Genomic DNA, 25,532 nt, shown 5'->3' on the forward strand with positions numbered 1-25,532 from the left:
TTGGTGAATTACAGGTGTAGATGGCCATGTGGATCTATGATGTCACGGCTGTAACAATGATGTCACTCAAAGAATCACAATTTCTACAGTGCAGAAGCAGGCCATTCAGCCCATCAAGTCCACACTGCACTCCAAGATGCATCCCATCTAGGCCCAACCCTCTATCCTATGACCTTTCATTTCCCCAGATTAATCCATCTAGCCTGCACATCCCTGGACATTATGGGACAATTTACATGGCCAATCTTCTGAACCTGCATATCTTTGGACTCTGGGAGGAAACAAGAAAGAAGAAGCCTTAATGAATGTTTGCAGTGTATCTTGTGGATCTTATGCATTGCTGTTTATGGGTGTCTGTAGCAGAGGGGAGTTACTCATAGAGTCATAGAGATGTACAGCATGGAACCAGACCATTCGGTCCAACTCATCCATATCGACCAGCTATCCCAACCCAATCTAGTCCCACCTGCCAGCACCTGGCCCATATCCCTCCAAACCCTTCCCATTCATATAGCCATCCAGATGCCTTTTAAATGTTGCAATCGTACTAGTCTCCATCACTTCTTCTGGCAGCTCATTCCATACACATACCACCATCTACGTTAAAAAAGTTGCCCCTCAGGTCTCTTTTATATCATTCCCCTCTCACCCTAAATTTATGCCCTCTAGTTCTGACTCCCCCATCTATCCATGCCTCTCATGATTTTATAAACCTCTATATAGTCACTCCTCAGCCTCCAATGCACCAGGGAAAACAGCACTAGAATATTCAACCTCTCCTGCTAACTAAAATCCTCCAAACCTGGCAACATCCTTGTAAATCTTTTCTGAATCCTTTGAAGTTTCACAACATCTTTCTGACAGGAAGGAGACCAGATTTGTAAGCAATATTCCAAAAGTGGCCTACTCACTGTCTTGTACAGCCACAACATGACTTCCCAACTCCTGTACTCAATGCTCTGATCAATAAAGGAAAGCATTCCAAATGCCTTCTTTACTATCCTATCTACCTGCGACTCCACTTTCAAGGAGCTATGGATATGCACTCTAAAGACTCTTTGTTCAGTAAAACTCCCCAGGACCTTACTGTTAAGTGTATAAGTCCTGCTAGCATTTGCTTTCCCAAAATGCAGCACCCCGCATTTTTCTAAATTAAACTCCATCTGCCACTTCTCAGCCCGTTGGCCATCTGATCAAGATCCCATTGTAATCTGAGGTAACCTTTTTCACTGTCTACTACACCTCCAATTTTAGTGTCATCTGCAAACTTGCTAATTATACCTCTTGTGTTCACATCCACAACATTTATATAAATGATGAAAAGTAGAGGATCCAGCACCGATCCTTGTGGTACTCCACTGGTCACAGGCCTCCAGTCTGAAAAACAATTCTCCAACATCACCCTCTGTCTTCTTCCTTTGAGCCAGTTCTCTATCCAAATGGCTAGTTCTCCCTGTATTCCATGAGATCTAACCTTGCTTACCAGAATCCTATAGGGAGCCTTGTCGAACGCCTTACTGAAGTCCATATATATTATGTCCACCGTTCTGCCCTTATCAATTGTCTTTTTTACTCTTCAAAAAACTCAGTCAAGTTTGTGAGACATGATTTCCCATGCAAAAAGCCATGTTGTCTATACCTGATCAGTCTTTGCCTTTCCAAATACATGTACATCCTGTCCCTCAGGATTCCCTCCAACAACTTGCCCACCACCGACATCAGGCTCACTGGTCTATAGTTCCTTCACCCTGACCGGAATATACTGTCTCTGGACTCTCATTATCTCATTTCTGAAGGCTTGGCATTTTCCAGCCATCCCTTTACCAGCGAACATCTGCCCCCAATCAGCTTTTGAAAGTTCATGCCTAAGACTGTCAAATCAGCCTTCCTCCAATTTAGAACTTCAACTTTTAGATCTGGTGTATCGTTTTCCATCACTATTTTAACATTAATAGAATTATGGTAGCTGGCCCCAAAGTGCTCCCCCACTGTCACCTCAGTCACCTGCCCTGCCTTATTTCCCAAGAATAAGTCAATTTTTGCACCTTCTCTAGTAGCTACGTCAGTAGCTGAATCAGAAAATTTTCTTGCACGCACTTAACAAATTCTTCTCCATCTAAACCCTTAACTCTATGGCAGTCCAGTCTATATCTGGAAAGTTAAAAACCCCTACCATAACCACCCTATTATTCTTACAGATAACTGAGATCTCCTTACAAATTTGTTTCTCATTTTCCCTCTGACTATTAGGAGGTCTATAATACAATCCCAATAAGGTGATCATCCCTTTCTTATTTCTCAGTTCAACCCAAATAACTTCCCTGAATTTATTTCCGGGATTCTGGGTATTTAAGATGGAGGTTGGCAAGATGGAGGACGGGAAAAATTTCTGGCGGTAACAGGTTGTTCCTTTTTTGAGGTATTTTAGGTGTTGGAGGTGATTTCCTTGAATTCCAGGTGTTGCAATTACTGTTTTATATGCTGTTGCATTATTTTGGAACTATGGAGAAAAAAAGTCAAAACAACAGCACTCTTAAAAGGGAGAGGATCAGACAAAGACAGCACATGGTGAGGTTAGTGCAGGAGAGAGAGAGAAAGAGAGAGAGAGAGAGAATGTGTGTGTGTGCGTGAGTGTGTGTGTGAGAGAGAGAGAGAGAGAGAGAAAGAAACCCACACTGTAACTGATATAGCAGGGAACCTGCGCAGTTACTGTTTTTGCTGTTTGAATTCATGTGTCGCTGGACATCGGAGTGCGTCTAGGAAAATAAAAAACAGCGAAATTTACAACTGATGTTGGAGGAACCAGTTTGGGAGAGATCACAACACAGTAAAATAAGTGAATATTTTTAATTGTGGTCTAAAGAAAGTCTGCAGTAGTGAGTAGAGTCAGTTCTTTCTTGATTATATGTTTTATTGAAATATGTCTCTTGATTAAATGTAAAAATATAAGCCATAAGTATAAAGTTAACCTGGAGCAGTGTTTTGTAGAGGAATAAGACAGTGCTATTTTCTGGGTCTGTAGAATGGAAGAAGCAAAAATGGCCTTTAGTAGAGTGATATGCTCTTCTTGTCAGATGTGGGAGTTTAGGGAGAGTTTATGTGTTACTGAGGATTATATCTTCAATAAATGTCATTGGTTGTGAATCCTATCAAATTGGATTGATTGGTTAGAGAGACAGTTAGAAGCAATGAGGAATTTACAAGAGCAAGGGGACATGATGGATGGCAGTTATAGGAAGGGAAAAAAGTTGCAGATACAGTCACATACATGAGTTAACTCCAGGAAAGGTAAGACAAGTAGGCAGTTAGTGCAGGAGTCATCTGTGGCTATCCCCATTTCAAAGTATGCTGTTTTGGAAAATGTAGGGGTGATGGATTCTCAGGGGAATGTAGCATGAACAGCCATGTTTGTGGTATCGAGAATGGCTCTAATGCAATGAAGGGTACGTCAAGTTCCAAGATATCAATTGTGTTAAGGGACTCTGAGGCACAGACAGACATCTCTGTGGCCAGTAGTGAAAAATCAGAATGGTGTGTTGCTTCCCTGGTGCCACGATCAAGAATGTCTCAGAGAGGGTGCAGAATGTTCTCAAGGGGGAGAGGTGCCAGCAGGAGGTCATTGTACACATTGGAACCAATGATATAAGAAGTGAAAAGGATTAGATTCTGAAGGGAGAATATAGAGAGTTAGGCAAAAATTTATAAAGGAGATTCTCGAGAGTAGTAATATCTGGATTACTCCCAGTGCTGCAAGCTAGTGAGGGTAGGAATAAGAGGATAGAGCAGATGAATGCTTGGCTGAGGAGCTAGTGTATGGGAGAAGGATCCACATTTTTGGATTATTTGAATCTCTTCTTGTGTATAAGTGACCAGTACAAGAAGGACAGATTGTACCTAAATTGGAAAGGGACTAATATACTGGCAGGGAGATTTGCTAGAACTGCTCAGGAGGATTTAAACTAGTAAGGTAGGAAGATAGTGAGGAAAGAGATCAATCTGAGACTGGTATAGTTGAGAAAAGAGGTGAGTCAAACAGTCAGGACAGGCAGGGACAAAGCAGAGACCAAGGTAGGATTGATAAATTAAGCTGCATTTATTTCAATGCAAGAGGCTGAACAGAGAAGACTGTTGAACTCAAGGCATGGTTAGGGACATGGGACGGGGATATTATAGCAATTAGGGAAACATGGCTCAGGGATGGGCAGGACTGGCAGCTTAATGTTCGAGGATACAAATGCTACAGGAAGGATAGAAAGGGAGGCAAAAAAGGAGGGGTAGTGGTGTTTTTGATAAGGGATAGTATTACAGCTGTAAGGAGGGAGGATATTCCCAGAAATGCATCCAGGGAAGTTATTTGGGTTGAACTGAGTAAAAAGAAAGGGATGATCACCTTATTGGGATTTCATTATAGACCCCCTAGTAGTCAGTGGGAAATTGAGAAACAAACTTGTAAGGAGATCTTAGCTTGTAAGAATAATAGGGTGGTTATGGTAGGGGATTTTAACTGTTTGTAGATGTGGTGCCAATCAAGCAGGCTGCATTTTTTTGGATGGTGTCAAGTATTTTGAGTATTGTTGAAGCTGCACTCATTCATACAATTGGGGAATATTGTACCACGCTTTTGATTTATGCCTTGTAGGTAATGAATAGATGTTGGGAATCAGGAGGTCAGGAGGTGAGTTATTCACTGCAGGATTCTGACCTACTCTTGTAGCCACAGTATTTATATAGCTATTCCAGTTCAGTTTGCAGACATTTAAACCACTAGAAGGTTAACAGTGGTGAATTCATCGATGGTAATGACAATAAATGTGATAGTAAGATTTTCTCTTGTTGAAAATGGTCAATGTGTTGCTGGAAAAGCGCAGCAGGTCAGGCAGCATCCAAGGAACAGGAGAATTGACGTTTCGGGCATAAGCCCTTCTTCAGGAAGGGCTTATGCCCGAAACGTCGATTCTCCTGTTCCTTGGATGCTGCCTGACCTGCTGCGCTTTTCCAGCAACACATTTTCAGTTCTGATCTCCAGCATCTGCAGACCTCACTTTCTCCTGAAAATGGTCATTGCCTGGCATTTGTCTGGTACAAATGTTACTTGCTACTTGTTAGCCTATTCCTGGATTTTGTCCATATTTTGTTGCATTTGGACATGGACTGGTTCAGTATCAGAGGCAACATGAATGGTGGTGAACATTGTACAATCATTAGTGAATGTCCCAATCTATGATGGAGGAAAGATCATTGATGAAGCAGCTAAAGATGTTTGGGCCTAGGACACTACCCTAAGGAACTCCTGCAGAGATATTCTGGAGCTGAAATGATTGACCTGTAACAACCACAACCATTTTCCTATGTATCAGGTATAACTCCAAACAGTGGTGAGTTTTCTCTCTGATTCCCTTTAATTTCATTTTGTTAGATCTGCTTGATCCCACACTTGGTGAAAAATGACTTTGATATCAAGGGCAAGCACCTTCACCTCCTTTGAGTCAGGCTGGAATGAGGTCAGGAGGTGAGGGACTCTGAAAAAACTCAAACCAAGTGTCAGTGAGCAGGTTATAGCTAAGCAACTGGTGCTTGATAGCTCAGTTAATGACACCTTCCATCCTTTTATTGATGGTCAAAAGTACACTGATGGGGTGGTAATTATCTGAGTCTAGATTAGAGTGGTGCTGGAAAAGCACAGCAGGTCAGGCAGCATCCAAGGAGCAGGAAAATCGACATTTTGGGCAATGTCGATTTTTCTGCTCCTCCGATGCTGCCTGACCTGCTGCGCTTTTCCAGCACCACTCTAATATAAACTCTGATCTCCAGCATCTGCAGTCCTCACTTTTACCTGATAATTATCTGAATTAAGTTTGTTTTTCTTTGCACCAGAACTACCTGGATAAGCTTTTTACTTTGTCAAACCGATGCCAGTATTCTCGCTGTACTTTAATAGCTAGGTGGTAAGTTCTGGAACACAAGTATTGAGTACTATTGCTGGAATGTTATCAGGACCTGTAGCCTTTGCAATATCCAGTGCCTCCTGTCATTTTTCGATGTCATATTGTGTGGCCGAGGGCTAGCCTCTGTGATACTGGGAACCTCTGGAGGAGGCTGAGATGCACAGATTTCTAATCATTGAGAAAATTGAGGGTTAAGGGGATAAGGCAGGAAAGTGGAGTAGAGGATTATCGGATCAACCATGATCTCATTGAATGGCAAAGGAGAGTCAATAGGCTGAAGGGCTTACATTTACTCTTGTTACTTATGGTCGTAAGATAGTCAAAAGTACACTGATGGGGTGGTAATTATCTGAGTCTAGATTAGAGTGGTGCTGGAAAAGCACAGCAGGTCAGGCAGCATTCAAGGAGCAGGAAAATCGACATTTTGGGCAATGTCGATTTTCCTGCTCCTCCGATGCTGCCTGGCCTGCTGCGCTTTTCCAGCACCACTCTAATATAGACTCTGATCTCCAGCATCTGCAGTCCTCACTTTTACCTGATAATTATCTGAATTAAGTTTGTTTTTCTTTGCACCAGAATTACCTGGATAAGTTTTTTACTTTGTGAAACTGATGCCAGTATTCTCGCTGTACTTTAATAGCTAGGTGGTAAGTTCTGAAACACAAGTATTGAGTACTATTGCTGGAATGTTATCAGGACCTATAGACTTTGCAATATCCAGTGCCTCCTGTCATTTTTTGATGTCATATTGTGTGGCTGAGGGCTAGCCTCTGTGATACTGGGAACCTCTGGAGGAGGCTGAGATGCACAGATTTCTAATCATCGAGATAATTGAGGGTTAAGGGGATAAGGCAGGAAAGTGGAGTAGAGGATTATCGGATCAACCATGATCTCATTGAATGGCAAAGGAGAGTCAATAGGCTGAAGGGCTTACATTTACTCTTGTTACTTATGGTCGTAAGATAAAGTGTATAAAATTCTGCAGGAACAAAGGGAAGCATACAGCATCATAGATTTCATTAATGGGGCACAGACTAAGAAATAAAGGAAGGACTGCACAAAACACTATATAGGACAAACAGGAAGACAGCTAACAATCCGCATACATGAACATCAACTAGCCACGAAACGACACGACCAGCTATCCTTAGTAGCCACACACGCAGACAACAAGCAACATGAATTCGACTGGGACAACACTACTATCATAGGGCAAGCCAGACAGAGAACAGCCAGGGAATTCCTAGAGGCATGGCATTCATCCACAAACTCCATCAACAAACACATCGACCTGGACCCAATATACCAACCACTACAGCGGACAGCTGAAACTGACAACCGGAAGCGGCAGGGACAGACCACTATAAATACCGGAGGAAACATCAAAGAAGCGCTTCGCAGGAGGCTCCCAAGCACTGAAGATGTCGCCTAGCCAGGGGACGAAACGTTTGCAACAAAAACTTCCAGCTCGGCGAACAGAACCACAGCAACGAGCACCCGAGCTACAAATCTTCGCACAAACTTTGAGGAAGTGATGTCAAATTTGTATAGAACACTGATTTGGTCTCAGCTAGATTATTGTCTCATTTCTGGTCACCATACTTTAGGAATGATAAGTGCAAAAAAGATTTAAGTGTATGGTTCCAGGATTGAGGAAGTACAATTATGAAGATAGATTGAAAAAGTTGGAACTGTTTTCCTTGAAGAAAGTTATATTCAGAAGATAAAGTTAGTTATATCCAGAGTTTAGGAGAATGAGAGTTGGACCCATTGAATGGGCTAGAAAAGGTAGAGACTGAAAGGATGCTTCCCCCATGTGAGGCAGGTCTTAAACCAAGGGACAGTCTCAAATTAAGGGGTATCACTTAGCAGTGTAAAGAAGAGGATGCATTCATGTTGAGGATAGTGAATTTTTGAAATTTTCTGCCCCAGGGAGCTGTGGAAGCTCACTCACTGAATATGTTAAAGGCATATTAATGACATCCAGGAAAATGGGGATAGCCCAGAAAAATAGTACTGATGTAGATGATCTGACATGATTGAAAGCAGGGTGGCTGACTTATTCATGCTTCTATATATTAGATTAGATTCCCTACAGTGTAGAAACAGGACCTTCGGCCTAACAAGTCCACACCGACCCTCCGAAGAGTAACCCACCCTCCCATTTCCCTCTGACTAATGCACCTAACACCATGGTCAATTCAACATGGCCAATTCACCTGGCCTGCACATCTTTGTGACTGTGGGAGGAAACCGGAGCACCTGGAGGAAACCCATGCAGACACGAGGAGAATGTGCAAACTCCACACAGACAGTCACCCGAGGCTGGAATCGAACCTGGGACCCTGATGCTGTGAGGCAGCAGTGCTAACCACTGAGCCACCATGCTGCCCAATATACAGTCCTAACAGAAGGTTGAGAGGAGATTTGATAGAGATAGTCAAAAGCAATAAGTGTAATGAAGAAGGCATTTGGTAAGCTTGCCTTGATTGGTCAGTGCATTGAGTATAGGAGTTGAAAAATCATATTGCGGTTTTACAGGACATTGGTTTGGCCACTTTTGGACTACTGCATTCAATTCTGATCTCCCTGCTATAGGAAAGATGCTGTGAAACGTGAAAGGGCTCAAAAAAGATTGACAATGATGTTGCCAGGGTTGGACAGTTTGAGCTATAGAGAGAGGCTTAATAGGTTGTGGCTAATTTCCCTGGAGCATTGGAGGCTGAGGAGTCACCTTATAGAGGCTTATAAAATCATGAGGGGGATAGGGTGAAAAGGCTTTTCTTCAGGGTAGGGGAGTCCAAATCTAGAGAGCATAGGTTTAAGGTGAGAGGGGAAGAACTTAAAAGGGACATAAGGGGGAAGTTTTTCACGCAGAGGATGGTGCATGTATGGAATGAGTTGCTAGAGGAGGTGGTGGAGGCTGGTGCAATTACAACATTTAAAAAGCATCAGGATGGGAACATGAATAGAAGGGGTTTAAAGGGATATGGGCCAAATGGGACTAGATTCATTTAGGATATCTGGTTAGCGTGGGTGAGTTGGACCGAAGGATCTGTTTCTGTGCTGCACACCTCCATAACTCTATGTCGAGAAAGAGTAGATAGGGGAAGAACTGTTCCCATTGATGGAACGATCGAGAACAAGGAGACACATATTTCAGATAATTGGTAAAAGAATTAACACAGACATGAGGAGAAATTTTTCACATACCATGTGGTTAGAAACTGAAGTGGGAATGTGCTGGTGATGGGTTTAATGGAGGCATTGAAGAGAAGGGCAGAGTCAGCATTTACTTCAAAAGGAATGAATTATAAAAATAGGAAGATCTTGCTAAAGCTATACAAGGCACTAGTCAGACCACAGCAGGAGTACAGTGTACAGAGTTCATAATTTTGGGATAAGAGATAGCAGATGTAAAACAGTGACAAGGCATTTACTTCAAAAGGAATGAATTATAAAAATAGGAAGATCTTGCTAAAGCTATACAAGGCACTAGTCAGACCACAGCAGGAGTGCAGTGTACAGAGTTCATAATTTTGGGATAAGATGTAAAACAGTGACAAGGAGAAATTGCTTCTCTCAAATGGTTGTGAATCTATGGAATTCATTACCCCCAGAATCAGTGAATTCAGAGGCTTTAAGGAAATTTATAGAAGTAATAGCTGGATATTTAATCAGTAATGGGTTGAAGACACGACAGGTTAGATGCAAAAAGGATGTTTCCTTTTGGGAGGGTTTAGGAACAAAAGGCATAATCTCAGAATAAGGGGTTGCCCTTTAAGATAGATGAGAAGAACTTTTTCTCTCTCAGAGGATAGCAAATTTACAAAATTCTTTCCCACAGTGGGCTGTAGTGGTTGGGTCATTAAGTACATTCAAGGTTGAGGTAGACAGATTTTTTTATCAGTTAGGGAATCAAGGGTTGTGTGGAAAAGGTGGAGAAGTGGAGTGGAGGATTATCAGATCATCCATGATTTCTTGAATGGTGGAGCAGTCTTGATGTGCTGAACAGTCACTTTTGCTCCATTGTCTTAAGTTATTATAGAGTATAAGAGGAAGAGGTTATGTTGAAGCCATATAAGATATTTGTTAGACCTCAACTGCATAGTTCTGGGCACCACACTTTGGAGATGATGTGAATGCATTGGATAGGATCTAGAGGTTCACAAGAATGGTTCCAGGAATGAGAAACTTCAGTTTTGGAGACATATTGGAGAATTTGGATCTATTGTCCTAGTAGGCTAAGAGGAGATATGATTGAAGTTTTTAAAATCATGAAGAATCTGGGCAGAGTGCATATAAAAAGAACAAGAGGGCAGAGATTTAAATAATTTGCAAAATAAGCAAATAAGAAAAAAAAAACATTTTCACAAACCATGTAATTATGGTCTTGAATGAACTTCCTCGTAGTATGGTGGAGGCAGTTCAAACAGGGCGTTGAAGAGGGCATTATTTCTATTCAAATAATCACCTAATGTGTAGGCTAAATAAGAAAAGGAAGGAGAATGGCAATTTGTCAAAATGATCATATGGATGAGTTAGTGTAAACATGGAGGGAAATTTGGATGTTTTCTGCATTGTAGAAATTCTGATTCTGTAATTCAGTTCTGGCTTCTTTACTGAAGGAAGAACATACTTGCATTGCAAGCAATCAGGAAAGGCTGAATTGCTTCTTTCTGGATTTTGTTGAGTTTATTGGATGTATTGGAGACATCTTCATCTGGTATAGTGGAGAATATCCATTCACACTCTTGACTTTTTCTTTGCAGATGGTGAATGAGCTTTGGCGAGTCAACAGGAATTCTCAACCTTTGACCCATCGTCAGCATGCCCCTTTTGTGTCTCACTGCTGAGCTGGAAGTTGTGCAAGCTACCAAGCATTAACTGGGTCCACTACTTTTCGTCATTTATCTAAATGATTTTGATGTGAACGTAAGAAGTATAGTTAGTAAGTTTGCAGATGACACAAAAATTGGAGGTTTGTGGACAGCGAAGAAGGTTACGAAGGTCAGAGTGCAATGAGATCTTGATCAGATGGGCCAATGGGCTGAGGAGTGACAGATTGAGTTTAATTTAAATAAATGTGAAGTGTTGCATTTTGGAAAGGCAAACCAGGGCAAGACTTATACACTTAATGGTAAGGTCCTAGTGATTGTTGCTGAACAAAGAGACCTTGGAGTGCAGGTTCATAATTCCTTGAAAGTGGAGTTGTAGGTAGATAGGATAGTGAAGACGGCATTTGGTATGCTTTCCTTTGTTGGTGAGAGTGTAGGAGTTGGGAGGTCATGTTGTGGCTGTACAGGACATTGGTTAGGCTACTTTTGGAATATTTTGTGCACTCTGGTCTCCCTCCTATAGGAAGGATGTTGTGAAACTTGAAAGGCTTCAGAAAAGACTTATAAAGATGTTGCCGGGGTTGGAGGGTTGAGTTATAAGGAGAAGCTGAATTGGCTGGGGCTGGGGCGTCGAAGACTGAGAGGTGACCTTACAGAGGTTTATAAAATCATGAGGGGCATGGACAGGGTAAACGTAATGGTCTTCTTCCTGGGGTGGGTGAGTCCAGAACTAGATGGCATAGGTTTAGGGTGAGACAGAAAGATTTAAAAGGGATCTAAGGGGCAAAGTTTTCACACAGAGGGTGGTTTTGCCAGAGGAGGTGGTGGAGGCTGGGACAATTGCAATATTTAAAAGGCATCTTAATGGTTATATGAATAAGAAGGTTTTAGAGCAATATGGGCCAAATGCTGGCAAATGGAACTAGATTAGGATATCTGGTCGGCATGGATGAGTTGGATTGAAGTATCTGTTTCTGTGCTGTACATCTCTATGACTCTATGACATTGTTGTTAGCACCCAACTCTAACTATCTTAAGACATGAACTGAAGAATCAAAAATGTGCATGAGTCGCAGATTGCCACAGATAGTCATGGCACATTGAAAGTGAAGGTTTTCACTGGCCAACAAAGGTGGGATCCCATCAGGCATACCATCCCAACTCACTCACTTCATCAGGAATGTGGGGCATTAGCAAGTGTGATAGGATTCCAAAATTGGTGAACTATGCCTGGGTAGAACAAAGCCATAGGAAATTCTGGGAGAGATTTGTATAATCCTATTGTACCAATTGGTTGTCTGACTGAGGATTGTGGGTGAAAGGTCAAGATTATGACAGGTTTCGATGGATGGGATACAGAGAGACTGTTTTGTCTTTTGGAAAGCCAGGTTAGGTAGTCACCAAGAAATCCAACAGGGAATTCTAAATAATCTTCTCTCAAAGGCTAGTGAGAATGTTGAACTTGCTACCTCACAAAATGTTAAATCATAAAATAAAAGCCCTTAGTGATGGAAGTTGTACAATGGCATGCATTGAGAATTGATAAATGGGCAGGAAACAGTGAATGGGGATAAGGGTTCCTTTTCAGGTTGGTGACCTGTAACCAGTGGTGTTCCACAGGGATCAGTGCTGTTTATAGTATACATGAATGACATGGAGAATGGAAGCAAATGTACTATAGCCAAAGTTGCAGACGACACAAAAATAGTTGGAAGGGCAGGCTGCTAGAGAATAGAAACAATTTACAGAGAAATATTGATTGATTAAGCAATTTGGCAAAAAGTTAGCAAATGAAGTATAATGTGCAAAAATGTGAAGTTGTTCATTTTGGAAGACAGAACAAAACAACAAAGTATTGTTCAAATGGAGAAAAACTGCAGAAAGCGGCTGGAGCACTTATGCATGAAACAAAGAAAGCTAACACACAGGTCCAGCAGCTAATGAGGAAGGTTAATGGAATGTTAGCTGATATTTCAAGGGTGCTGGATTATAAGAGTAGGGAAGACTTACTGCAACTGTACAAGGTGCTGATGAGACCACATCTGGATTATTGTGAGCAGTTTTGGTCCCCTTACTTAAGGAAATATATTCCTTCATTGGTGGCAGTTCAGAGAATGTTCATAAGGATTGTCTTACGAGCAAAGGTTCAACAGGACTCAACTGATTGGAATTCAGAAGAACGAGAAGTGATCTCATTGAAACATATAGGATTCTTAAGGGGCTTGACAGGGTAAATGCTGTGAAGGTGTTTCCCCTCATGGGAACGTTTTGGACCAGAGGGCATAGTCTCAGTATTGAAGGGTACCAATGTAAAACTGAGATGAAAAGAAATTTCTTCTCTCAGAGGATTGTAACTGTTTGGAGTTCCTTGCCACAGAGAACTGTGGGGGCAGATTCTTTGTGTGTACTTAAGGCTGGGATAAATACATTCTTGATCAGTAGAGGAATCAAGATTACAGGAAAGTCAGAGCAGCCATAATCTTATGGAATGAAGGAGCAGACTTGAGGGGCTTAGTGGCCTATTTCTCTTCTTATTTCTTTATGGTCTTATAGCTACCACAGGGTATGGCTGAGGTGCACAGTATAGATACATTTAAGAGAAAAGGCAAAAGGAAAATCAACATATCGGGCAAAAGGAATGACTGATGAAGCGCTTTTGCTCAAAATGTCGATTTCCCTGCTCCTTGAATGCTGCCTGACCTGCTGTGCTTTTCCAGCACCACTCTAATTTTGACATGTAAGAGAATGTTAGACAAAAGGAAATAGATGGTGGCATCTTGAAAAATGTCCATATTACAGAGGAGGAAGTGCTTGATGTCTTGAAATGCATAAAAGTGGATAAATCCCCAGGATCTGGTCAGGTGTACCCTCGAACTCTGTGGGAAGCTAAGGAAGTGATTGCTGGGCCCCTTGCTGAGATATTTGTATCATCAATAGTCACAGGTGAGGTGCCGGAAGACTGAGGTTGGCTAATGTGGTGCCTCTGTTTAAGAAAGTTGGTAAGGATAAGCCAGGGAACTATGGACCAGTGAGCCTGACGTCGGTGGTGGGCAAGTTGTTGGAGGGAATCCTGAGGAACAGGATGTATATGTATTTGAAAATGCAAGGACTGATTAAGGATAGTCAACATGGCTTTTGGGAAATCAAACTTGATTGAGATTTTTGGAGAAGTAACAAAGAGGATTGATGAGGGCAGTGCGGTAAACGTGATCTATTTGGACTTCAGTAAGGCGTTCAACAAGGTTCCCCATGGGAGACTGGTTAGCAAGGTTAGATCTCACAGAATACAGGGAGAACTAGCCATCTGGATACAGAACTGACTCAAAGGTAGAAGACAGAAGGTGGTGGTGGAGGCTTGTTTTTCAGACTGGAGGCCTGTGACCAGTGGAGTACCACAAGGATCGGTGCTGGTTCCACAATTTCTCATCATTTATGTAAATGATTTGGATGTGAGCATAAGAGATACAGTTAGTAAGTTTGCAGATGACACCAAAATTGGAGGTGTAATGGACAGCGAAGAAGGTTACCTCAAATTACAACAGAACCTTGATCAGATGGGCCAATGGGCTGAGAAATGGCAGATGGAGTTTAATTCAGATAAATGTGAGGGCTGCATTTTGGGAAAGCAAATCTTAGCAGGACTTATACACTTAATGGTAAGGTCCTAGGGAGTGTTGCTGAACAAAGAGGTGAAACTTGAAAGGGTTCAGAAAAGATTGACAAGGATGTTGCCAAGGTTGGAGGATTTGAGCTATAGGAAGAGGTTGAATATTCTAGGGCTGTTTTCCCTGGAGTGTTGGAGGCTGAGGAATGACCTTATAGAGGTTTATAAAATCATGAGGGGCATGGATAGGATAAATAGACAAAGTATTTTCTCTGGGGTGCGGGAGTCCAGAACTAGAGGGTATAGGTTGAGGGTGAGAGCAAAACATATAAAACAGACCGAAGGGGCAACGTTTCCACAAGGAAGATAGTACGTGTATGGAATCAGCTGTCAGAGGAAGTGGTGGAGGCTGGTACAATTGCAAAATTTAAAAGGCATTTGGATGAATAGAAAGGGTTTGAAGGGATATGAGCCGGGTGCTGGCAGATGGGACTACATTGGGTTGGGATATCTGGTCGGCATGGATGAGTTGGACCGAAGGGTCTGTTTCTATGCTGAACATCTCTATGACTCTGTAAGTAGTTGTATGAAAGCAAGGAACAGAGAATTGCACTGCTAAGTTCAGATGAGAAAATTAAGTGGGGCATAAACACCTGGATGGACTAGTTGGTCAGAGGTATATTTATTGTGGTATGTAGAATACTCCTAATGAACCTCTGGAAAGACATTTATAATGCTACACTTTTATTAGGATAACATTTTCATTACCTACACATTTAATTGGAATGCACTTGCCCAACGTTAATTCCAACCTGAAATCTACTCATCCACAAGTTAGTGTTAGTGATTTGAACTCTTAATTTCTTAGCTGGGATAATGTGCGTCACTAAATACATCCCTCCTGAAGAAGTGCTCCCCTCTCATCGGTGATCATTTACACTGATCATTTGACAGCCAGGTAAGCCTGAAGCGCAACATCCCAAAAAGGGGATAAATGGTCCTGTGGTTACATCGGCTGTTCATGTACAGAGCAAAGAGTTCGAGGTTGATGAACTTACCCTGACTGTCCAATGGTCGGTGTTATCCTCAGAACCCAGTTGCACTCCTGCTGGTCCCCCTCCAGCTCCTTGCTCTGCAGGTGAAGTTGAGTTCTTTCGCAGGGAGGGTGGAGGTCTGACAGGATGCTGCTGGTGTTTTGGGGAGAGCGGGCTCTCAGGCTGGCGGAGTCCCCCCGGGCTGGTGTCCATTGCTGGGGGTGGCGGCGGAGGGGGCTGCCAAGGAGCCGAGCCCTCAGCGGCTGGAAGGATGGAGCCGGGCAGGCGGCTGGGAGCTGCTGTCGGTCTGCCTGCCCCAGCGTCTCCCGCTCCCTGAGGAGGGGCAGCGGTCCCTGCCTCTCCCTGTGTCCCGGGCAGGAGGAGCGGAGCCGGGCAGCACAGGCCGTGCTCCCACCGCGCCTTGTCCTCGTCCCTCAGGACATCCGAACACACCAGAAACTCCAAGTAGTACTCGTCCTCGGCGCCTCCGGGGGAAGCCTCGTCCATCGCGGGCTCCCTCCCTGAGCCCGTGCGGTGCCTCTGTCCCGCTGGGAGGGCACTCCGTGCGCCCTCTCCCTGCTCCAGCCTCCTGCCCGTATTTGGGTGGCCGGTCTCGGTCAGTCCGTCCGTCTGGCGGCCCCGGGTAAACCCTCCCTGCCGCTCGCTGGAGGACGCGCTCTGAGCGGGGTTGGAAAGACAATCCCGGCTAATCGGCCCATCCGATTCTGGCGCCTGCTCGGCTTCCTTCCTTGCCTTGAACTCCTGCATCGTTTTTTCTCTGACCTGAGCCGCCGTGAGCGATCCCACTTGTAAGAGCGAGGAGCAGATGGCAATCCCCTTTGAGTTTGTGGCAGACACTTGGTAGATGGCGGCGTCGTCTTCCGTGCATCTGAAAGTCAATGAAATGTTACTTGCTTTGAACAGCCATTGAGGGAGAGGTGCACCAGGGAGACCTGCAGTTTGAGAAGTGAATGAGGTAAGTTTTCAGTCCCAGATAAACTATTGGAGCTCACATCCTAATGATAATCCATACTTGGACATCCTCTGATAATCCAACAGTTCTTTTGACAGTAATGTAATCTTGTGTGCCATGAGCAAACGTTCAAAAGGGGTGAATGCCTAAAGGGTTGCCACAATTTATTTGGAACTAAGATACTGAACTGCGTTACAATACGTGGGTCTGGCTGGATTTGTTCGATTCACCCAACAATTTGATGAACCGGAATAATGGGAGATCCCAATCCCAGCAGTTTAATGAAATGGCCAGCATGCGATCCACATTCTAGTCAGTGAGGTTCACCAGAGAGTTCACCACCGGTGAGACTGCAAGAGTTGTGGTTACCTCGTGTTGAGGACGTTGTAAATATGTATGAAATGTACGTTGTAAAAAAAAAGTAAAGGAAAGGTGAGGCTGTTTGGAGAGTTCCGCTTACCATCACCTCTGGTGGAAGATGCAGTGGCGTATCGAGGGGAAATCAAATAACCGTCAACTTAAACTTATCATTGAAGAAAATGAGGGAAGTGTTCAAGTAGTCTTGTTTCGGAGTAGAGAATCTCGGAAACAAGGAATGTTATGCTGGAAGGAGAAGTTGAGGCAGAGAGACATCGAAGCGAAAAATGGGCAAATAATTGTAGCAGAGCAAATCACAAGTTTGTGAATTACTTTTTGTTACCCTAACAAAGACCAAACAGGAGATTAATGTGAAAACCCCCCACACCCTGTGAACTCTCGTGTTTCATACGTGATGTGTCCTAGTGTTACTAAATTTTGGGACTCCTTTGGAGAGAAATAGGTTGGAAATAGGTGATGGATAATGTGCATTTTCAGTGCTGCAAGTGTTCCAACCATGCAGTTGGTGGTCGGTCCCAGATAATTAGTGTGGTGCTGGCAAAGCACAGCAGGTCAGGCAGCATTCCGGGAGCAAGTGCTTTTCCAGCACTACATTTTTCGACTCTGATCTCCAGCATCTGCAGTCTTCACTTTCTCCAAGTAGCCAAGCCCTATGCCTTGGATAAGTAGCAGGTCCATTGTCTGTGCAAAAAGTAGGTTCTTTAACGCCTGTTTCAAGCTCTCTGGTAAGCCTCACTAACTAGAATGTAGATCACTTGCTGGCCATTTCATTAAACTGCTGTGATTGGAATCTCCCATTATTCCAGTTCAGCCTACCTGGGCTGAACTATTCAATGGCCCTTAAGGAGGAGGTTAGAGACTACCACCAAAACAATTTTAAAAACCTTATCTGACAGTGGAAGTGGATAGAACAACTGTGCAGTCGTGTAGACTGTCGCTGATGCTCATTCAGCCACCATTCCAATCATCTTCCCCTTCCCTGACTGACTGGAGGTTTGGAACAGCCCATATTTATCCTTGTGGAACTGTTAAAGTTGCCTCGGTCACCTCATTGGCATTTGCAGCTGACCAGCATTTGCTGATGAAGCCTGAAACCCACCTTCAGGTGAGCCATTATGTCCTTAGCTTTGAGCCTATGCTCCTAACATGCTGCTTATTTCAGGCCTCAAACCAGGGCAAAAGGAATGTTGAACCTCACTGCATTTTTCACAAATTGATGCCAAACTTAAGTAAATACCCTCCAAGTCAAAAGTCAACAGGTGGCTTAGTCGACATATGGAAGGTTTGACCTCTATTTATAACACATGGTGTACGATTTGGAAATAGATACTGTTACTGATAAGTATATTTTAGAAGGAAATTACGGCTGTCTTAGGAATTTTCCACGTGCAAAGACATATGAAAAAAGTTCTGAGAATAACATTACATCACAAGATTACATGGAGTTCTTGAATATGAGTTGAATTTCATTTTAGCTCTGACCTGTGGGTATCAAATTAGAGGGTAAACAGAATCTGATAACAGATACTGTATCAAGAAAGATGACTGGGTTCTGAGACACAGAAGAAGGTGATTTATATGTGAGGGGATGCCAAAATTGTAGAATTATACAATGACAGAACAGTGACGGAGGCCAGTTGGCCCCTTATATCTAAGTCAGCTCATGGTAGAGTTGTACAGTTAATCACACTCCTCTGCTCTGTCTTCACAGCCCCATTTTCTAAGTCCTTTCAAACGCTATCTGAATTTCTTTTTACATTTCCACTGAATCCACCAGCCTTTCAAACTGTGTACGTAAATTACAACGTGCTAGGTTAAAATATAATTTCATCTCAATAGCTCTGGTTCTTCTGCCAAACAGCTGAAAATCTGGGTAGTCCAGTTATAGAATCATTGAATCCCTACAGTGTGGAAACAGGCTCTTTGGCCCAACAAGTCCACTGAACAGTAACCCACACAGACCCATTCCCCTACTACTCTACATTTACCCCAGAATAATGCACCTAACTTACAATCCCTGAACACAATGGGCAATTTAGCATGGCCAATTCTTAATCTTAACAGGCCTTTCAGCCAACAAGTCCACACAAACCCTCCGAAGAGTAACCCACCCACACTTGTTCCCCAATCCTGTATTTACCCTTGACTGGTGCACCTAACACTAGGGGCAATTTAGCCTGGCCAATTCACCTAACCTGCACTTTTTAGACTGTGGGAGGAAACCCATGCAGACAGGGGGAGAATGTGCAAACTCCACACAGACAGTTGCCCAAGGCAGGAATCAAACTCGGGTCCCTGGTGCTGAGAGGCAACAATGCTAACCACTGAGCCACCATGCCGCCCCCTTTTTTAAATGACACTTTGGCCCATTGTGTCAGTGCAGATCATCAAATGTCTATCTATCCTAACCTCAGTTTCCAACAGTTGGCCACAGCTTGTGTATTCTGATCTTCCAAAAGCTCATGGCAATGAGATTATCCCAATAATCAGAGAATCATAGAATCCCTACAACTGATAGTATTTAAATATTATCAGTTTCAAAAGTATTATGCATCTATATTAAATTATGCTATAAAACAGATGCTCAAGAACTACTGAGCTGCAGAGATTTTGACACCTCTTACGAGGAGTTGATAAAATTGGACAAATATAACCCAAGGACATACAGGAACTCAGTATTCTCTAATGAGTTTTCAAAAGATTTGTTGCTTAGGTTGAGGTTCTAGATGTGAGTTTGCTCGCTGAGCTAGAAGGTTCGGTTTCAGCATTTCTCAGCAACAAACCCAAATGAGCAGCAAAATGTGCCCAGAAACCCTAGCCACTTTACCCTACATCAAAGACATCTCTGAAGAGACTGCCAGACTACTCAGACCTCTTAACGTCATGGTGGCCCACAAACTCACCAATACACTTAAATAGCAGCTAATGAGCTTAAAAGACCCTGTACAGACAACAAGCAAAACAAATATCATTTCCAAAATATCTTGCAAGGACTATAACAAAACACTACATTGGACAAACAGGCAGAAAACTAGCTGCCAGGATACATGAATGTCAACTAGCCACAAAAAAACATGACCCACTATTACTAGTATCCTTATATACAGACGAGGAAGGGTACCACGTTGACTGGGACAACACATCCATTTTAGAATGAACCAAACAGAGAACTGCACGAGAATTCCTAGAAGCATGGAATTCTAACTGAAACCCGATCAACAAACACATCGATTTGGACCCCATCTACCATCCGCTGAGAAAAAGAACCAGAAATGATATCAGTAAACACCGAAAGAAACCTAAACACAAATAGAAAGCGGGAATAACACCAACGCTTCTCCGGAGGCTCACTGATGATGTTACCTAGTATGGTGCTTATTGACGGTTTATTTCCTGTATCAAAACTGTCAACGATTTTGAACACTTTAATCAAATTCCTTCTTAACCTTCTCTACTCTCAAAACACTCCCAGCTTCTGCAACCTCTTTTCACAACAAAAGTTCCTTACATAAGAACTCGGAGCAGAAGTGGGCCATCTGGCCCTTTGAGGCAGAAGTGGGTACTGCAGATGCTGGAGATTAGAGTCTAGATTAGAGTGGTGCAGGAAAAGCATAGTAGGCCAGGCAGCATCTGAGGAGCAGGAAAATCAACATTCTGGTAAAAGTCTTTCAGGAAAGGGCTTTTGCCCACAACATCGATTTTCCTGCATCTGCCCTTTTGAGCCTGCTCCTCATTCAATAAGACCATGCCTGATCTTTTCGTGGCCTCAGCTCCACTTACCCACCTTCTCACCATAATCCTTAATTCCTTTACTGTTCAAAAAATTATCTATCTTAGCTTTAAAACATTTACTGAGGAAGCCTCAACCACTTCGCTACGCAGAGAATTCCATAGATTCATAACCCTCTGGGTGAAGAAGTTCCTTCTCAATTCAGTCCTTAATCTGCACCCTCTAATTTTGAGGCTATGCCTTCTTGTCCTAATTTCACCTGTCAGTGGAAACATCCTCTCTATGCCTATCTTATCTATTCCCTTCATAATTTAATATGTTTCTATAAGATTCCTCCTCATTCTTCTAAATTCCAATGAATATACTCCCGTCTACTCAGTCTCTCCTCATAAGCCAAACCCCTCAACTGTGGAATCAACCTAGTGAACCTTCTCTGCACCCCTTCTAATGCCAGTACATCCTTTCTTAAGTAAGGAGACCAAAACTGCATGCAGTCCTCCAGGTGTGGCCTCTGTACATCTACAACATAACCTCTGCTCTTAAACTCCATCCCTCTAGCAATGAAGGACAGTATTCCATTTGCCTTCTTAATTACCTGTTGCACCTGCAGACTAATCTTATGTGATTCATGCACATGGACACCCAGGTCCCTTTGCACAGCAGTATGCTACAATTTCTCATCATTTTTACTGTTATTCCTATCGAAATGGATGACTTCACATTTATTAACATTGTACTCCATCTACCAGATCTTTGCCCACTCACTTAAACTATCTATGTCCCTTTGCAAAGTTTCACAGTCCTCTGTAAACTTTGCTCTACCACTCATCTTATTGTCATCCGCAAACTTTGACACACTACACATGGTCCCCAATCAAACTCATCCATGAAAATTGTGAATAATTGCAGTCCCAAAGCTGATTCCTGAGGCACACCACTCTTTGCTTCCTGTTGTTAACCAATCCTCTATCCATGCTAATGCATTACCCGTAACACCTTGCATCTTTAGCTTATGCAGCAGCCTTTTGTGTGGTACCTTGATGAATGTCTTTTAGAAATCTAGATACACCACATCTACTGGGTCCCCATTGTCCACCATATTCATAATGTCTTCATAGAATTTCAGTACATCAGTTAAGCATGACCTGCCCTTCATGAACCCATGCTGAATCTTCCCAATGGGACAATTTCAATCTAGATGCCTTGCTATTTTTTTCCTTGATAATAGACTCAACCATCTTCTCCACTTCAGAAGTTAAACTAACAGGTCCATAATTCCCCATCTTTTGTCTACCTCCCTTTTTAAAGAGTGATGTCACATTTGCTGTTTTTCAATCTTCTGCAATTGCCCCACAGTCCAATGAATTTTGAAAAAATAACCGCAAGTACATTTGCTATTTCTCCCGCCATCTATTTTGGTATCCTGGAGTACATTCCATCAGGACCAAGGGACTTGTCTAGCCCTAGCTCCATTAGTTTGCCCAACTAATGTGATAATGATTGTTTCCAGGTCTTCACTTACCTTCTCCTTGTCAATTACTGGCATGTTATTCATGTCTTCCACTTTGAAGACTGACACAAAATACCTATTCAATGCCATGGCCATTTCCTCATATCTCATTACTAAATCCCCTTCTCAACCTCTAAAGTACCAATGTTTACTTCAGCCACTTTTTTTGTTTTATATCTTTATAGAAACTTTTGCTATCTATTTATATGCTGAGTCTTGAATCATAGCGGAGTCTTGAATCAGCCACAATGTGGGAAAATTTTAGTCATTATCTTTGCCCTCCAATGCAATTCCAGAGAGGTGACATTCTCCTCTCTGAATGCTGTCAATCTGAACCAGAAATATTTACAATCTTGAAATCTCACTGAACTCTAATCTTCTCCCTCACAATACTACCTAATTCAATTTCTGTAACAACACCAACTTTTGCTTTTATGATAACATGTAATTGCTGAAACTGTTAATTACATGTTTGAAAGGGTTAATGATTGGGACATTGTGAATGCATCATCCACAGTGATGGTGTAAGAGATTACATGCCAGAGAGACTTGACAGCAAGGACCAGTGTGGGTTCAGCTGTCTGTAGTTTCTTATTATATAACAAATTAGTTATTGTTTAAGGCTCAGGATTCTTTCCCAACTTAGATTAGCTCAGCATACAAACATCGTGCCAGGTGTGAAGGACTGCAGGAAAATCTGAAAGACGTTTGGATATTCAGACCTGGAAAAAGTGGCATCAAAACTGCAGATCTCAGGAAGAGGTTGCAGGAAAACTCCACAACTGCTTCAAATGATTGCAAAGAAAGTCACAAAATGGATTTACATTCAGGGTGCAACATAAAGACACAGTGGTCTGTGAAGGAAATTCTAATCCAGCACTCACAGACTTCAAGGCAAACGAATTGAACAAAGTTCAAGGAACTACTTAGCAACTCTCAAACAGGATTTTTTAAAAAATTAATTTAATGGTGCACCAAGCAGGCAAGTGCAGTTCCAAGAGAAGGCAACTAAAAATAAGAAAAAACAACAAATCATGATGATGATGATGCCATTATATGCAAGACAGGAAAGAAATGTGAAACCAAAATAAAGCTGCAAATATTCTATACTTCAGAAACAAGCAAGAAAGAATTTATTAAGGTAAAGTACAGGAAGGCAGTTTTTAATGTTTTAAAAGAAAAATCCAGCCTAGCAAAGATATTGTCCAGGGGAAGACCATGACTGTGGTGAGAGACAATGATGATCATTGTAGAAAAGTTTCCATACTGTAAGGTAAATTTAGAACCTGGAAATAGTGGGAATTGCAGATGATGGAGAGTCAGACTGGATAAAGAGTGGAACTGGAAAACAGCACAGCAGGTCAGGCAGCAAGAGAGGGGAAGGGGCTTCGACGTTTCAGGTCAGAACCTTTCATCAAGACTGGAGGAAGGGAAGGGGGCTGTGAAATAAATTGAGGGAGGGGTATGGGGCAAGGGGAAAGGTGGGTGGGATGGCGATAGGTGGATGCAGGTGGAAGGTGGCTGTGATTGCTCAGTGGGCAAGGTAGAGCGAATAGGTGGGAAGGAAGATGGACAGGTTGGGTCAGGTTAATGGAGCAAGGTAGAGCGGGAGGCCTGGGCCTGTGGTAAGGTGGCAGGGTGGGGAGTTTAGAAGCTGGTGAATTCTATTTAAGGCTATATGATTGTATGCTCCAGGGCAGAAGATAAGGTGTTCTTCCTACAGCTTGTGTGTGGCCCTGTGCTAACAGTGAAGGAGGCCCAGGATGGACATGTCATTGGGGGAGTGGGAGGGGAAGTAGAAATTGATGGCAACTGGAAGGTGGGGTTGATTGGGGCATCTGGACCACAAATGTTCCCTCAACCAATTCCTGAGTTTGCGCTCAGTCTCTCCGATGTCAAGACAACGTCGGGAACAACGAATGCAATAAATCAGGTTAGAAGAAATGCAAGAAAACTCTGCCATACTAAATTTAGAACATCAAGTAAACTACCTAGAAAGCTTATAAAAGCCACAGATCCTATACTATACTATCTCAGAGGGTTGGAGGATAAAATCAAATCCAAAACTGAACTTTTGAGGTACATAATAACTTCAATGTTAGACAGCAAGTCTGAAGCAGAACAAGTCAAACATTATTGTCCTTAAATCAAACAAAAAACTGTGGATGCTGCAGATCTGAAACAAAATTAGAAATTGCTGGCAAAAGTCAGCAAGTTGTGATGAAGCTGCTCCTTTAACCAGGTTACACTGTCCTTGGCTTTCTTTTCAGAGAGGTTGTAAATGACACAGACTTTGAAAAGTTTGAAGGGTTTTAGGGCCAATTTGTTTATAGATAACATATACTGCCTCACGCAGACGGCTTTCAAATTAAAATAAACACTTGTACAATGAAAGGGGAGTGGCCAATTCTCCCAGCTCAGCTTTCTCTGGTTTGGGTTCGGTTTTAGCAGTAGTGTGGAAAAGCTGCTGGACCCTTTTTACAAAAGGTCAAGCTGCTGGAATTAGCAGACAAGCTGGGGTTGAAGCTGCCTCCTTCCGTGAGGAAAATAGATATAATTACAGCAATAGCTCAGAATTTAGAATTGCTGGAAATGCCTTCAGAATCTTTAGATATGGCTAAAATTAAATTTAAAATGAAGCAGCTTGAGTGAGAGGCAAAAGACAGGGAATTATGATTAAAAGCACAGAAAAAAGAAAAGGAGAGAGAAGAGAGAGAAAAGGAAAGAGAGAAGAGAGAGAAAAGGAAAGAGAGAGAAAAGAGAGGAAAGGAAGAAAGAGAGGGAGTTTGAACTTCATAAACTGGCACTTAGACAGGAGCGGCAGCTTAAAAAGATGGAGATGAAGGCTGAAGGTAAGTTTAGTGAGGAGGAGAGTGAGGATGAGCAAACGGAGCTAGTGAGGTATTCACATCACTATCAAAGGAAGTATCATATGAGAAGGTGAAGAAAGCCATCTGAAGTGCATATGAGTTTGTGCCAGAAGCCTACAGACAATGTTTCAGTAATCTAAGGAGGGACCCTGAGTCAAACCTACCTTGAGTTTGAAAGGATCAAACAAAGTCATTTTGATTGGTGGATAAGGGCATTAAAAATAGAGCAAACCCATGAAACTCTTAGAGACACAATTATTTTGGACGAGTTCAAAAATTCACTTCCTGAAGTCGTGAGAACTCATGTGGAAGAGCAGAGCATTGAAACAGCAAGAAGAGAGCTGAAATGGCTGATGATTATGAGTTGGTCCATAAAGCAAATTTTGGCTTCCAGAATCAATTTCAATCTGTGAGTGATAGAAATTGGGGAAAAGAGAAATCCTCACGTGGAAAGGGAAAGGTAGATCTCGGTGAAGATCATAAGGATAACTTACCATAGGGTAACAAGGAAACCTTTGAAGGAGAAAGGGAAGTTAAAAAGCTCTGGTGTTTTCACTGCAATAAAGTAGGTCCTTTGAAATTACGTTGTTGTTGGGTTATGAAAAGCACTGGGAAGCCAGATGTAGGAAAACAGGATAAGTCAGTGAATT

General features: G+C 42.5%; 1 protein-coding gene and 1 long non-coding RNA gene across 2 annotated transcripts in view; one reads left to right on the forward strand and one right to left on the reverse strand.

Moving 5' to 3' along the window:
* Nucleotides 1-15,481: 15,481 nt before the first annotated feature.
* Nucleotides 15,482-25,532, forward strand: part of malt1 (MALT paracaspase 1) — a 136,264-nt gene continuing 126,213 nt past the window's right edge. The window contains exon 1 of the mRNA XM_043679132.1: nucleotides 15,482-16,397. Coding sequence (XP_043535067.1) covers nucleotides 16,393-16,397 — 5 coding nt within the window. The 5' untranslated portion in view covers nucleotides 15,482-16,392. The remainder of the gene's footprint in view (nucleotides 16,398-25,532) is intronic.
* Nucleotides 16,225-25,532, reverse strand: part of LOC122541941 — a 35,933-nt gene continuing 26,625 nt past the window's right edge. Inside the window, exon 4 of the long non-coding RNA XR_006309727.1 lies at nucleotides 16,225-16,310. This is a non-coding gene — a long non-coding RNA (uncharacterized LOC122541941). The remainder of the gene's footprint in view (nucleotides 16,311-25,532) is intronic.

This window comes from Chiloscyllium plagiosum, chromosome 1, assembly GCF_004010195.1.
Source record: "Chiloscyllium plagiosum isolate BGI_BamShark_2017 chromosome 1, ASM401019v2, whole genome shotgun sequence".
In the NCBI taxonomy this organism is placed as follows: Eukaryota; Metazoa; Chordata; class Chondrichthyes; order Orectolobiformes; family Hemiscylliidae; genus Chiloscyllium; species Chiloscyllium plagiosum.